A 14,665-nucleotide genomic window follows, 5' to 3' on the forward strand; every position below is an offset into this window, starting at 1 on the left:
AATGGCTTCAAGCCACGAAAAGCATCAGAATACCCCAAAAACAGTGTGGGGACAGGAAATAGGCCAAAACTAAGCTAAGATGCAAGGGCCAACCACTGGATCCTGGGCAACACTGCCGTACGCCAGTCATAAAAGACCGTACGCCAATTTGTTCTTAATCCAGTGTTTGGCTTTGCATCATCTGGGTTCTGGAACACGACCAGTTGGATCCCAGAGGCCTTTTGAACAAAATGAAGGAGCAAGCAATAACTACTACAGCTAAGCAGCTCTAAGTATACAGAAAGCAGTAAACTGGTTATTAGCATGCTTGGGTGATTGACAGAAATGTAAGCTAACAGAAGTGATGATCAATGATCCCCACGCCAGTAGTGCTCGTACTACCATGACTGGCGTACGGCATAAGTATACTGGCGTGCGCCATGTCTCATCTCACGTGACTATTGTATTTCACCAGTTTAAGGCCAGGACTAGTATTGCTTACTAGCCTGGGCCTTACTAGTTCCCCTCAGGAGATGAAAACAGAAACGAACACAAAGGTGGTATACCTTTGCTTGGGATGAAAGGATAGATTGAGCTTTGATTTGGGGAGATAGAAGGTGGTAATGTGAGTAGGTATCAGTGGAGTGTGAGACTGAAATACCCCTTTCTTACTTCCTCTTTCAATGGAGGAGTAGAGAGAGAAAGAAGAAGAAGGGCCTTGGGTTCTTTATGTGGTTAACCCCTTGCAAATGAATGCGAGGGGGTATTTATAGAGGAGAGAGGGACTGAGATCAGGCTGTGATCAGTTGGGTTAAGGATTGGTTGAGTTAGGAGGGAGCCTCCCATGCATTAAATGAATGGAACTTGGCTTGATGGAAGGTGTAGGAGAGAGACGGAACGCCTCTGCCGAGAGTAATCATCAGGGAGACTGTAGCCGACGTCAGGGTGGCACAAAAGTCTCGTCCATGTGGCTGAATAAAGTTGATTTGACTGGGATTGACTGGCGTGCGCCACATGTCGACCAGCGTGCACCAGTGAAAACTGAGTCAACGGCCGATGACCAACACGTGACAGTCAACTGGCGTGCGCCAAGGGAACAATGGCGTAAGCCAGTTTGGGTTTTGCTGGGGCTGTTTGGCTCTGGTTTGAAGGGTTTGGAGCGGGTTCGAAAGAGGTTCGGGACGCTCAAAGCTCAAACACACCATCGTCCTCAGACTATTCTCGACCACAATTATCATTGGGGAAATAAAACATTGGAAAATAGCACTCTCTGGACAGTCCAGAATGGGGTGTCTACACCTCTGAGCTCGACTCCCTCAAATTATCTCTCACCCTCACCACTAGTCTCGCCTTGGGTGAATCCCGATGATGAAATGATTTCTGATTAGTTAATGATGTGTGGAGAGCTCTATGAACCTTGTGGACACTTTTAAAAAATGAAGGCGTACCCTAGAACAAGGCATGTACGAATTGAATGGAACTTAGAATGTGGAAATGGGCGCAGAAACATACTTTAGCCTTTGTCGCGCCGATAATCTTTGAATCGGTCTCCTTTTGACCAACTTTTCATAAATAAAATGTTACTATTTTAATTATTTGTTTCCATCATCTTTAAATACAATGAAAACCTTATTTATCGTTATATTATCTGTCTTAATCCAATTTAAAATGAGGGGGATACGAATGATATAATGAAATGACTTATTTTTTGACTAATTGAGGGTAAAATGGTCATGTATTTTGAGGAGCAAATTATTTTTCATCAAAATTGACTCAGTAGGAAAGTAGACTGGACAACCTTTCTAATGGTACAAACCACACGCAAAGTGGAGTTCGGGAGCGTCCGGGGCAAGTCCGCAAAGTTTGGTATTTTTTGTAGCATTATTGTGCCCAGGCGCAATTCTATGCGCCCAGGCCCGCTTCAATGCGCCTCAGGCGCAACATGAACATGCAAACCAAGTCCAACTTTGCGAACTTGCTCCAAACACTCCCAAACTCCAATTTGCGCATGGTTTGGACCGTTAGAAAGCTTGTCGAATTGTTTTCTTGACCAAGTAGTTACAATAAAAAATCATTTGTACATCAAAGTAAGTGACCATTTTACCCTTGATGGGTCAAAATATGATTCACTTGTAAAACGCGTGTATGTTTCTCATTTTCTATTGTATCAAGACCCATTGTATATCAAAAAATAAAGTTTTTAAAGCACTAAAAGATTGGCGAATCCAATTATAAAAATAATTGTATTTCGTTCATGAAAACTGGGTAGAAACAAGACAACTACAAAAATCGTCAAAGCCACTAAGGCTAAAACATGTTTTACGTTTGATTTGGAAATCAGACTCTTAATTCTGAGATATTTCTTCTTTGCTTAAATGTTTCACAATGTTCATAGAGTATTCACACTTCATCAAAGCGTAGAAAGAACCATGTAATCATCGACACTTCAAGAAGTCTTTGCTACCCCTTGAGTTCCCTTTGTTATGCTTTTTAGCACTGTAATCCCTTTCTTCTTTTTCTTTTGGTTTGGTGCCTGTCTTGTACATGGCAGGTTTTTGTGTTAGAATCTCAAGGATATCCAATATCCCCTTGGTCCATGTTTCATGGTTTGTATTTTTCTTAATGAAAAGCTACTTACCAAATAAAACTTGTACTAAAGCTCATTGAGTGGACTCGTGTTGTGCGTCGAGGATCCAAACCAAACACTCACACACGAATTGACGAAAGAAACTTAACTACTAGTGGATCATACGCAATAACATTACAAAACAAAACACTCAAGAGGAGCGCCCCTCTGAGCTTGACTCCCTCAGGTTATCTCTCACACTCACCACAAGTCTCGCCTTGGGTGAATCCTGATGATGAAATGGTTTCTGATTAGTTAATGAAGTGTGGGGAGCTCTATGAACATTGTGGACACTCTTGCAAAATGAAGGAGTACCCTAGAACAAGGCATGTATGAATCAAATGGAACTGAGAATGTGGAAATGGGCGCAGAAACATAATTTAGCCTTTGTCGCGCCGATGATCTTTGTATCAATCTCCTTTTGACCAACTTTTCATAAATAATATAATACCCACCCCAGATATTTTGGTATTTCAATTCCTTTTAATTGAACTATATGTTTTGGGAGTTAAAAACCGTAACCAATAGAACTTGCGAGGGTCTTGTGGGTGATTTATGATTAGAACATAAGTTAACAAAAGGTCTCGCTTGCACACAATAATCTTTTTATAGGTTTACAAATATCATGGGGGAGATATTTCTCCCCATTCTTATCTCTTGAACGTGTAGAGAGAGAGAGAGAAGGAGTGAGAGAGAGAAACGGATGAGAAGAGGAGAAGAGAAAAAAGAAGAGAAAAAGGAGGAGGGTCTGCTCTTCACGAAATTATTCAAGGTAAAGAGCCGGTCATTCGAGAGGTGCCGAAACCTTAATTTGGCATACTTCGGTCGACACAAAGGTGAGTGTATTTGATATGGTTATGTTCAATAAGGTATTACATGGTGGTGATTGTAAATCATGCTATTTGGGATTTAGCTAATGATATGTCTTTGTTGGGTATTGATTGTACCCGCTAAATGATTATGGAGTGAGTCACACCATATCGTGGGCCATGCTGTCTAATTAACGGTGAATGGGAATGTGGTGTACGGGACACAATACCTTGGGCACATGGGATGTGGTAGACGTGTCACTGTATGTTGGTGTTTATACATGTGGTTATACAATTGAGTACTTATGCTGAGTTTTGTGTGGTTTACATTCAAGTAAGGTATTCCTTCGGGTTTTGTGGTATTTTATTGAATGTATTCTATATCTCACACACTCTAGTTTTCCTTTTTGGATTGCCAGGTCACAGGTGGTCGTAGAGTTGGCCCACTACTGGTCGGCATTTTGGGGACACTTGGATTAGTATCGAGTGTTGGTGTTTTTGGTCGAGTTGGTTGTAATGGGTCAAACTCTAATATTTGTTAAACTCATTTTGTGACTAGTTTTGTCAAGTACTTTATGACTTCAAGTTGTTAATTATATGGGAAACTCCGTTAATGTTTAATTACTTGTGTTGGGATAAGAGGCAACAACTTGTGTACTATGTAAGTTCGTAAAGTTGTTGACACCTTGTTTATATTAATGTTAAGTCTTCCGCTGGGGTTTTACTCCGTTTCATGTATGGTTTGTCGTTTAGTTGTTGTTCTTTGGTGTGGAATGCCACGTGGTCGTGTTAGTTCGGGCCCACTTCAGGTGTCGTTCCGGGGCGGGGCGTGACAAATAAAATATTGTTATTTTAATTGTTCATTTCCATCTTTAAATACAATGAAAACCTTATTTATTGTTATATAATCTATCTTAATCTGATTTAAAATGAGAGTGATCCGAATGTTATAATGAAATGACTTATTTTTTGACCAATTGAGGATAAAATGGTCATGTAATATTAGGCGCAAATTATTTTTCATCAAAACTAATTCAATAGGAAAGTAGATTGGACAATATTTCTAATGGTTCAAACCATGCGCGATTGGAGTTCGAAAGCGTTCGGGGCAAGTCCGCAAAGTTCGGTATTTTTGGCAGCATTATTGTAGCATTATTGTGCCCAGGCGCAATTATATGCGCCCAGGCCCGCTTCAATGCGCCTCAGGCGCAACATGAACATGCAAACCAAGTCCAACTTTGCGAACTTGCTCCAAACACTCCCAAACTCCAATTTGCGCATGGTTTGGACCGTTAGAAAGCTTGTCCGATTTTTTTTCAAGACCAAGTAGTTCCAATCAAAAATCATTTGTACATCAAAATAAGTGACCATTTTACCCTTGATGGGTCAAAACATGATTCATTCTGGTAAAACGCGTGTATGTTTCTCATTTTCTATCGGATCAAGACCCATTGTATATCAAAAAGTAAAGTTTTTAAAGCACTAAAAGATTGCCGAATCAAACTATAAAAATAATTATATTTCTTTCATGACAACTGGGTAGAAATAAGACAACTACAAAAATCGTCGAAACCAGTGAGGCTAAAACACGTTTTACGTTTCATTTGGAAATCAGACTCCTAATTCTAAGGTATTTCTTCTTTGCTTAACTGTTTCACAGCGTTCATAGAGTATCCACACTACATTAAAGCGTTGTGCTTGCGACCTTAATGTGTGTTGCAATAAGAATACCCCAAGCGTAGGGCTAGGTCGGTTGAAAGCATAATAATACCCGGAAGTCCGGGGTCGAATCCACAGAGAGCGCATCCATAACTTGGTTCAGAGATTAGCTTGCGTAGAGAATTTTGGCGTTAGGACCGCCAACCAAACTTTGGCGTTAAGACGGCCAACTGAGAATTTTAGGTGAATGGCTACTTAACCTAACTACGGCTTTTTAACTGGAGGTTTAAACTAAAGGCTAGATTTAGGGATAATCAACGCCCATAACACAAAGGTAATCTTATTCTTCTCTTTTTACAAGGGTGCTAAGCATGTCTACGGTTCTTTTGAGACATTTAAACAAACACATGGAGGGACATAGCTCCAAGCATCAAATGTGACAAGAAGTGTAACCCTTGCCTACATTTGATCAAAGAGATTAACACCTCTAAGTTTTGATACATAAAATGAACCCTAATACATGCTTAAGCTAGAAAATGAAGATTTACAAAAGAAGAACAAGAAATACCCATGGCTACGGGATGCTAACCATCCCACAACCTAGCCTTGCGACACTACTCACACATAATGAAAGGAGACATGTAATGAGCAAGAGTAAAGATAAAGAAAATACTAAACATGGATTAAATGCGAAATAAACACAAGATCCTCGAAGAGGAGAAGATTCCTTACAACTTTAATGAAGGCGAAATGCTTCGAAATTGAACGGATCGTACCTAAAATCCCTCCTCAAAGCATGAATGAGGAGAGAGGTGAGAGCAAAAGCTTTAATGGAGGTAGAGAGAGAAAATGCAGGTCTTGAATGCCCTGAAATCGGGCTTAAGTTGGTATATATACCCCCTTTACAAAATAACTACAAAAATGCCATTAAAAAGTTCGCGCGCAGACACCGGGTATTGATACCCCTAAAAAAGGTATCGATACCTTTGTCCTCTCTGGACAGCATGCTTCCTGGTATTGATACCCAGTGTTGGGGGTATTGATACCCCATGTTTCTCTGGCTGGTTTTTGCTGTTTTCTTCTTTCTTCCGGTCTTTGAGAGCCCCGCACCTTCCTTTCATGCTTTGATCACTTCGTTTGAGACTCGGGGAGCGATTCCTAACGTGCCACACGTACTCGAATGCTTCCGGATTCCTCCAGGGATTATTGGGAGCCTTGGAAACGACCTTTTCGCTCCGATTACCTACTTTTCAACAAAAACACAACTTGCGCACAAAATCAAATAGAAATAAGTAAAAAGCGCTTGCAAGAGTAGAAAAAGGGGATAGATAAGCCCCATTATTTACACTATTTAGGGCTTATCACGTTGAAAGAACCGTTTCATCCTCAAAACTTCAGGAAGTCTTTGCTAGCCCTTTAGTTCCCTTTGTTCACTTTTTTGGCACTGTAATCCCTTTATTCTTCTTTTTTTGGTTTAGGGCCTGTCTTTTACATGGCAGGTTTTTGTGTTAGACTCTCAAGGATATCCACTATCCCCTTGGTCCATGTTTCTTGGTTTGTGTTTTTCTTATTGAAAAGCAACTTACCAAATCAAACTTGTTTTAAAGCTCATTGAGTGGACTCGTGTTGTGCGTCAAGGATCAAAACCAAACACTCACACATGAATTGATGAGAGAATCTGAACTACTAGTGGATCATACGCAATAACATTACAAAAAAAAAAAAAAAACACACACTCAAGAGGAGCACCCCTCTGAGCTCGACTCCCTCAGGTTATTCTCACCCTCACCATAAGTCTCGCCTTGGGTGAATCCTAATGATGAAATAGTTTCTTATTAGTTATGAAGTGTGGAGAGCTCTATGAACCTTGTGGACACTCTTATAAAATGAAGGAGTACCCTAGAACAAGGCATGTATGAATCGAATGGAACTTAGAATGTGGAAATGGACGCAAAAACATACTTTAGCCTTTGTCGCGCCGATGATCTTTGAATCGATCTCCTTTTGACAAACTTCTCATAAATAAAATATCATTATTTTAATTGTTCGTTTCCATCATCTTTAAATACAATGAAAACCATATTTATCGTTATATAATCTGTCTTAATCCGATTTAAAATGAGAGCGATACAAATGTTATAATGAAATGACTTATTTTTTGACCAATTGAGGGTAAAATGGTCATGTATTTTGAGGCGCAAATTATTTTTCATCAAAACTGATTCAGTAGGAAAGTAAACTGGACAAGCTTTCTAATGGTTTAAACCACGCGCAAATTGGAGTTCGGGAGCGTCCGGGGCAAGTCCGCAAATTTTGGTAAAAACTACAATTTGCGTGTGGTTTAGACCGTTAGAAAGCTTGTCCAATTTACTTTCTAGACATGCAAAACAAGTCCAACTCCAATTTGCGTGTGGTTTAGACCGTTAAAAACTACACAATATGTAAAACTTCGTGGGCTCGTCTCGAACACTCCCGAATTAAGATATGTGCGTGGTTTAGACAGTTAGAAAGCTTGTTGAAATCTACTTTCTAATCCAAGTAGTTTGGATTCTAATTTATTTGTACATCAAAAGATATGACCATTTTACCTTTAGTTGGTCAAAAAATAAATCATTTCAGCAAATAACTCATGTCTCTCTCCTTTTAAATCGATAAAGACCTATTATATATCGATAAAAAAGAGTTTTAAAAGTGCTAAAAGAGTTTGCACTGTTTTTGCTTTCAAAATTGTCTTTTAAATATTGTTAATTGATGGCAGTTGGATGTGATTGGCATTGACTAAGCTTAGTTCTTTGACAACCTTTCTGTGAACCAAGTAAACAAGTACAAACAAACTGGGGCATCCCAACTGAGTACTGAAGGAGAAACAAGTATCTGAAGACAGAAACATGCCCTCCCTAATTTTACAGGTCCATTGGAGCTCGTTATTCATTATCCCACACAGAGTAATGAAGGAGATTGAGGGCTTGCTCAGGACCTTTTAATGGTCAGATATGTCATTCGTAAACGGGTGGATACCTTTATTTGGATTGATAACTGACATCTTTAAGGCCACTTTTTTTTTTCTTCCAGAATTTTGGTTCATATTAAAGACTTGATGGTGTAATTTAGCAAGTCAACTCGTTGGTTTTGTAGTTTTAAAGTGTTTCTCAAGGAGCCTTTGGGCCTTACCCTTGGTGCAGGGCTTGTTAAAAACAAAGAAATAGCAATATATCTATCTACATACCAAGACTGTATAATAATGCATAGGTTTCATTTTCATTCGCAAACCACGTTCTGCAATCTGCAGATGATCAAATGACTCTTGCTGTTCAAGAAAAAATTACGTAGACACCTGAAAAACAACGTGCCAGCCCGATACCAAATGATCAAACCTGTACGCTCTCTAGATGAAGGACCGGATCGACTTCTCTGCAGTACACCCCTTGCACCGGATTGCATGAGATTTTGGCCATCGATTTCGACAATCAATGGTTTGATTCATATCTCTTTGCGGTAGGATATGTATGTGCACTAGCCGTTGGACTGCAGAGAAGCCAACTCCATTTGATGCACTAGCAGTAAGATATGAATGTGAGTGTTTTGCTGAAATTATTTGTTTTTCGACCAACTAAGGGTAAAATGGTCATATCATTTGATGTACAAAAATATTAGGTTCCAAACTACTTGGGTTAGAAAGTAGATTCAACAAGCTTTCTAACGGTTCAAACCACGTCAAAATCGGAGTCTGGGAGTGTCTATGGCAAGACTGCAAAGTTTGGCGGTTTTGTGAACTTTAGAGAATGCGCCTGGGACGCAATGATGTGCGCCTGGGGCGCATATAGGTGCGCCCACAATATGTCAAACTTCGCGGGCTTGTCTCGAACACTCCCGAACTCCAATTTGTGCGTGGTTTGGACCGTTAGAAAACTTGTTGAATCTACTTTCTAACCCAAGTACTTCGGATTCCAATTTATTTGTACATCAAAAGATATTACCATTTTACCCTTAGTTGGTCAAAATACAAATCATTTCCGCAAAACACTCATATCTCCCTCCTTTTAAATCATTTCCCTTTATAGTGTCTTTTGATATTTCACTTTATGGTCCTCATATATAATAGCAGTGCCATTCAACTGTATCCTTTATGACAATACAGAATCGAATGGTCAATACGCCATCCAGATAACTCAAAAGGCAAAGAAGTACCACAGTGGTATCCACAGACCTACCTGGTGCAATCCAGCTGGTCAAAGCATCTTCCATCTCCACATTTTCAGGATTGCCAATTGTTTTGTTTCTACGAGGAACTACAATATCATTCAATTTGCTTACATTTCACCTCATTAACATTTGGAATGTTGATCGTTTTGTTTCACCTTCAGGTTATTGTATTTGAACATGGAATTGTAGTTTTTTGTGTTCAACTTTCATCCGTAGAATACGTATGATGGGTATGCATGAAGACATTCACTATATTTGCTTCTTTGTATGTGAATGTGGTTACATAGCAAGAACGAAAGAATCGAATATGTGGAAGTAAGATTGGAAATTTTTTACTCAAGCCTTAGAATATTATAATGATGATGTTAACTGCCTAGTGATGGGATTTTATAATCCTCCATTTGATCCACATGGTCTGATCTGATACATACATGCAGGTATAAAGTTGGGTGTGACTTGCCTGGGAAGTATAGGGTTGCTCCGGACAGTGATGCTCTATAGTTTGGTGGACACGAAAGGCTAAGGGGCCCTTTTCGTTTTTGTTTTTTGAATCGTTTTCATGTTGTTTCTGGCCATCCAATTGCCGCCTGTGTTCAAGCAGTCTTCATATGCCATATCCACTCCAAAGATGTTATGGGTGCAGGCTAATCTGCATATGAACCTCAAAATGGAACTCTTTATTTTGCTTCAAAAAGATGTAGTAGGAACTAATTCTATTGTGCCAAAAGTGTTAGTACTACAGTTCGATCATCTACTGTATGATTTAAGGCTCTGAGTAAGATGGTAGATTCTGGTCATAGGTTTCACAAATTAAAAGTTAAAACTCTATTGCCTTAATGACCAACCTTCAAGACGACTTTTTCCATTTGAATTTCCTTCTTATTAACGTAAAGTGGCCACTTCAGTTCTCGTTGGTCAGAAATGTGCTGGACCCTTGATGGGTTTCGTTAATGAACATCAATTCCATTACTTATGACGCATGTCTGATGATATAATGGATAATTTTTTTTTGCAGGTGGGCCATGACGTTGATCAGTTCACATCCCCTGAAGGAATACCTGGAGTGCCTGAAACAAACTTCAGTAACCGTTCCAACTCCTTCAACTCAAGTACTCTCACCAGCATGCACTTGTGTGGTATGACTCTCTTTTTGTATTTTCTGTTTCTATCGGGATGATTATGTAGAAGGCTGAATTTCCCTTCTTTTCATGAAAAGGTTTACCACAGAGTTGAGGAAGAGTGGGAAAAAACTGATGAGAGCGATACAACAAGTGTAAGCGAGTCAGCTATCACTAATGTTATGGCCAGTGATGAGAGAGTTGAAGATTCAGCTCCTGATGAAGATTTTGCTGTTGATCCATGTGAGGCAGAAGATTTAGAAGTGGAAGAGACAGGAGAAGGCACAATGGATGATTGATAACATCCCCTTACTTCGTATTATAACTCGAATCGATCTAAAAATGCAGCCCACTCATGTGTACGTATTGCAGTGCGAGTAACTAAGCCAAAAGGACCTGTCACAGTATATAATCGCCAGAGTATGGATAGTTATAGAGATCTGTCCCAGGATCTTTTTGTTTCTAAAAGGTTCCAGCTTTGTACATAATTGAGTTTCATATTTTGGTATTGCAGCACCTTATAATTCTTCTTTCTGGAGTTTTTACTCTTTCTATCTAGTTTTGTTCAGTGGACTTGCATAACAGGAGTAAAGAAACTGACACAACGCAACCGAACCCACAGTTGTGACTTGCGAGTGTCTTTACCAGAGCAAGGTAAAAACGCATAAAACTGACTATGTTCACAGCACAGCAGAACAAAATGGGAAACACTACCTCACACGTCTAATCTGTTGGGAACCCAATCAAATTGTTGCACTCCAAGAAAATCGACCACTAGAATCTTATGCTAAAGTTGCTGGTTCTCCAGACTTTGATTTATTATAGAGTTGGTTGGCACTCCTTTGTCAGAAAATCGGATTTCAGCAACAACCATATTTTCTTGTAATGTTGTAGTCAACTCCATTGTGGGTGATTCATCAAGCCCAAACGCACACACCTCCAATGCACAAGCACCATATTTTCTTTTGTTCCTCCGCAACCGCATCCGAAACAATTTCAGTATCCTCTTGTACACAAGCATCGATGTCAATTTCGTCTTGATCTTCAACTTCAATTTTGACCTCTCCCACGGCTTCTGCAATAATTTGTTCTGCATGACATTGTTTTCGCCTATGTTTTTCCTCCAACAATTTGCTCATAATTCCAACAATTGCCCAACTCACTGTTTGGTCTGCCAATTTGTTCATCGTCCACCAACGTTCAGACTCTCCCTAAAGTTGCTAGAAAAACCTTCTGATGGTCACAGCAACGCATGACCTTGAAAATTTTCTCTAAGGCTGAGATCTAAGACTTGACAGTCCTCGGATCCATTCAGTTCCATTCCCCAGCAATAGTCGAAGGTCCCATCCTGAGAAATTCCTTTAACATTCGATTTGTCACCCTGGCCCATAGGAAATGGTACCTAAGGTGGAGGAGGAGGAGGAGGAGAAGGAGGTCCCTTTCCTGCAGAAGGTGGAGGTTGTGGAGGCAACACATGTTGCTGTAGATTCTGAACCACACTCCAACCAGATTGGTCATCATCAACTCCATCCGAGCCATTCTAGCATTGTAATCATCAGCCAGAGGGTCAGTCAGCCCAAGTTCGTTCCCAATAATGCATCTAACGACGGTGCAAATAGTAGGATGAACAAAGATAGACTAGCAAATAAGGCAACAAGACAGAAACAAGATTCTATAAAGGAAGCCAACTGCAAAAAGTACACTGATAATTGCATGACAAAACTTAAACATGTTTCATAAAGTTTAACGTGTCGACCCACTTGATAGGTCTGCATCATTCATCTGTGAGTAGTTATCATTATCCTCCGCAGGTATTACGTCCATCACAGGGACAACTGCAGGTACCACATTTGGTACAGGTATAGGGTGTGACCCGGTTCTCGTTTCACCAAAATTTCTATCATCAAAGATTTCATAAATGGCGCTACTATAGTCAAAGAAGTTATCCTGCATGTAAATCCATGGCCCAGGTAATGTTCAATTTGGTCAATAAATTATATTTAACCACGACCCTTAACTCATCCCCCTGCAGGGAAGGGTTTTGCTGAGATTCCTCTAAAATAGCCCGATTCAACATTTGATGGGCCTCGTTTGTGGTGATGTGATGGTATACGCCAAACTGTAACAGTTCGGCTCGAGGTTGTAGTCCTGGAAAGAGATAGATGCGATAACCTCCATAGGCATCCATATGTTCAATCGTATCCATTTAAGTCTGTAAGATAATCTCTTATCAGCATATTAAACTACCAGGGATTCATGCAAACGTTCACTAACGAAGCCACGTAACAAGTATTGTCCTTAGTGTGAACATAATCCTACAGCTCTGAAGTTTTTAGAAAATATTCTTACAACGTTTTCTTGGGGTTCCTTCTCAGCCCTGCCACCTCATCGGGTAAAGATGAATTATTAAGATAACGTTTTGCTCTAGACTCTCGAATACGCCTCAGACTCTTCTTCCATTGAGTCTCGTTTGTTTCCGGAAAATTACCACGATCTTTCTTTTCATGAGTGACTCGAGACCTTATCGGTGTCACTAATGAAAAGAAAGACCGTGGTCGTTTTCCGGAAACGAACAAGACTCAATGGAAGAAGAGTCAGGCGTATTTGAGAGTCTAAAGCAAAACGTCGTCTTAATAATCCACCTTTACCCGATGAGGTGGCTAGGGCCGAGGAGGAACCCCAAGATGTTCATCCTCATGCCTGCAAATTAAACAAAGGGGATCTCTTACAAACAAGATGTGGAAAACTATTAGAAGAACTTAGATGAGCTAATTGATAAGTGAACTTTACCCAATTGGTAAAACCGAATTTCGTCATAATGAGCAATTATACTTTTTCCTTCTAGATGAGATCCAGTAGAAATTTATTGGCATTAGCATTTGTACGGTCAGGGCCGGCTCTGAGATTTTGGGGCCTAAGACGGACGTAGACAATGAGGCCTTTAATAAAATTTACGACAATAAAATAACAAGTAGTTAAATGATTTTTTCAAAGCCAAATGCATGTATTCGACAAGGAAAAACCCAATACAAATACTAATTTCTGATCCTGTTTTCTCTTCTTTGATCTCTAATTCATTTTCTTCCATTTTATTGTGTGTTTAAGAGATTAGAGCTGTTAAGGGTAGAATATGCATAAAACTTATATAGGAACCCACCACATGGGATCATTTTCCAAGGGGCTCTACATGAAGACAGCCGCCCGTATCTGCATTTTCTTTTTCTTTTTTTGTTTCCTTTGATTGAGCAAGTCAGGTTGGGCCCAACCATTGGGCATGTGTCTCTTAAGTGTTTAAGTGTAAAATAAGTGGTTTGGATATTAAAATGGGCCTCTAGTGTTGCTATACCCAAAAAGATTGGACATATATAATGGGTACCCAAAATAATAGGAGGCCCTAGTTTTTACACATTCTTGGAGGCTTAAGGCGCCGGCCTCTTGGGCCTTAGCCCAGAGCCGGCCTTGTGTACGGTTTATACCCAAAAACAAAAAGAATAATGACTCACATCTTTAAAGGAGATTAAGAATACAGGTCTTTGATGCCCTTGGAACTTGTGCTATCTGCCAGATATGTGAATGCTGACAATCAACTGTCATTTTCTTCAGAACTTCTGCATTTCTCAGCAAATATTCTATCACTTCAAACTCTTGGTTTTCTCTACGTAAGTAAAGAAACTCAACTTCCTTGAGATTGAATAACAAACAATGAGGCACTCTCAGAGGTGGGCTCCAGGATTTGGTTGAAGAAAATCTATTTTCCTGAAGATGAAAAGATTTATTTGTTAAAATTAAGCAAATGCAAACCAATGCCAGAACAATCCTGTAATTATTTTCAACATACCTCAAGAACAAGTACTTCGAGATTAGGCGAGGATGAGAAACTAGCTAGGGTAAAACATGGAAGATCTCTTATCCAGATTTCTGCTCCGATTTCCTCCTCTGGCTCTGCTGAACAAAACAACCCCGTTGTCGTTGTGAATACATACAAATGAGTTCACGCTTTCAATAAAAGCGAGGAACGAAAGCGCGAGAGGGGAAGCGTGGGTGAGGAGGGGGGAAAAAAGAAAGAGAAGGGAAAAGCGTGTTTTAGGTTCACGCTTTCAGAATTAACAGGAAAAGCAATAAAGTTCGGCCAGAAGCAATATATGGCGGCCAAGAGTAATAGTTAGCGTCCAGGAGCAACGTCATTTAAATGACAGAAAAGCGTGATTTTTAGTTGCGCTTTTACAATAGTTCGCGGCCAGAAGCAATATTTTGCGGCCAAGAGTAATAGT

The 14,665-nt window shown here is 39.9% G+C and overlaps 1 protein-coding gene and 1 long non-coding RNA gene across 3 annotated transcripts; one reads left to right on the forward strand and one right to left on the reverse strand.

Annotated features, from left to right (window-relative positions):
* The first annotated feature begins 9,335 nt into the window (after nucleotides 1-9,335).
* LOC131316831 (uncharacterized) lies at nucleotides 9,336-10,967 on the forward strand. Its single transcript, XM_058346293.1, has 2 exons — nucleotides 9,336-10,412; nucleotides 10,493-10,967. Exons 1-2 carry the CDS (start codon nucleotides 10,299-10,301, stop codon nucleotides 10,691-10,693), a joined length of 315 nt encoding a protein of 104 aa, XP_058202276.1. The 5' UTR covers nucleotides 9,336-10,298; the 3' UTR covers nucleotides 10,694-10,967.
* An 808-nt stretch (nucleotides 10,968-11,775) lies between these two features.
* On the reverse strand, nucleotides 11,776-14,263 carry LOC131316837 (uncharacterized). 2 transcript variants are annotated; one of them, XR_009197292.1, is made up of 3 exons: nucleotides 14,233-14,263; nucleotides 13,898-14,150; nucleotides 11,776-11,934 (listed from the first exon to the last, which is right to left on the reverse strand). It is a non-coding gene; the product is annotated as an uncharacterized LOC131316837 (long non-coding RNA). The 2 variants fall into 2 exon arrangements; XR_009197293.1 differs by having other exon boundaries at nucleotides 11,776-11,994.
* Between the last annotated feature and the right edge of the window lie 402 nt (nucleotides 14,264-14,665).

Source organism: Rhododendron vialii, chromosome 1a, assembly GCF_030253575.1.
Source record: "Rhododendron vialii isolate Sample 1 chromosome 1a, ASM3025357v1".
NCBI lineage: Eukaryota > Viridiplantae > Streptophyta > Magnoliopsida > Ericales > Ericaceae > Rhododendron > Rhododendron vialii.

What these genes read in the sequence shown, in the direction of transcription:
- LOC131316831 (XM_058346293.1), top strand. Translation starts at nt 10,299, where the DNA reads ATGACGTTGATCAGTTCACATCCCCTGAAGGAATACCTGGAGTGCCTG. An exon ending in CACCAGCATGCACTTGTGTG is followed by an intron (nt 10,413 to 10,492) that starts GTATGACTCTCT and finishes TTTCATGAAAAG; the next exon opens with GTTTACCACAGAGTTGAGGA.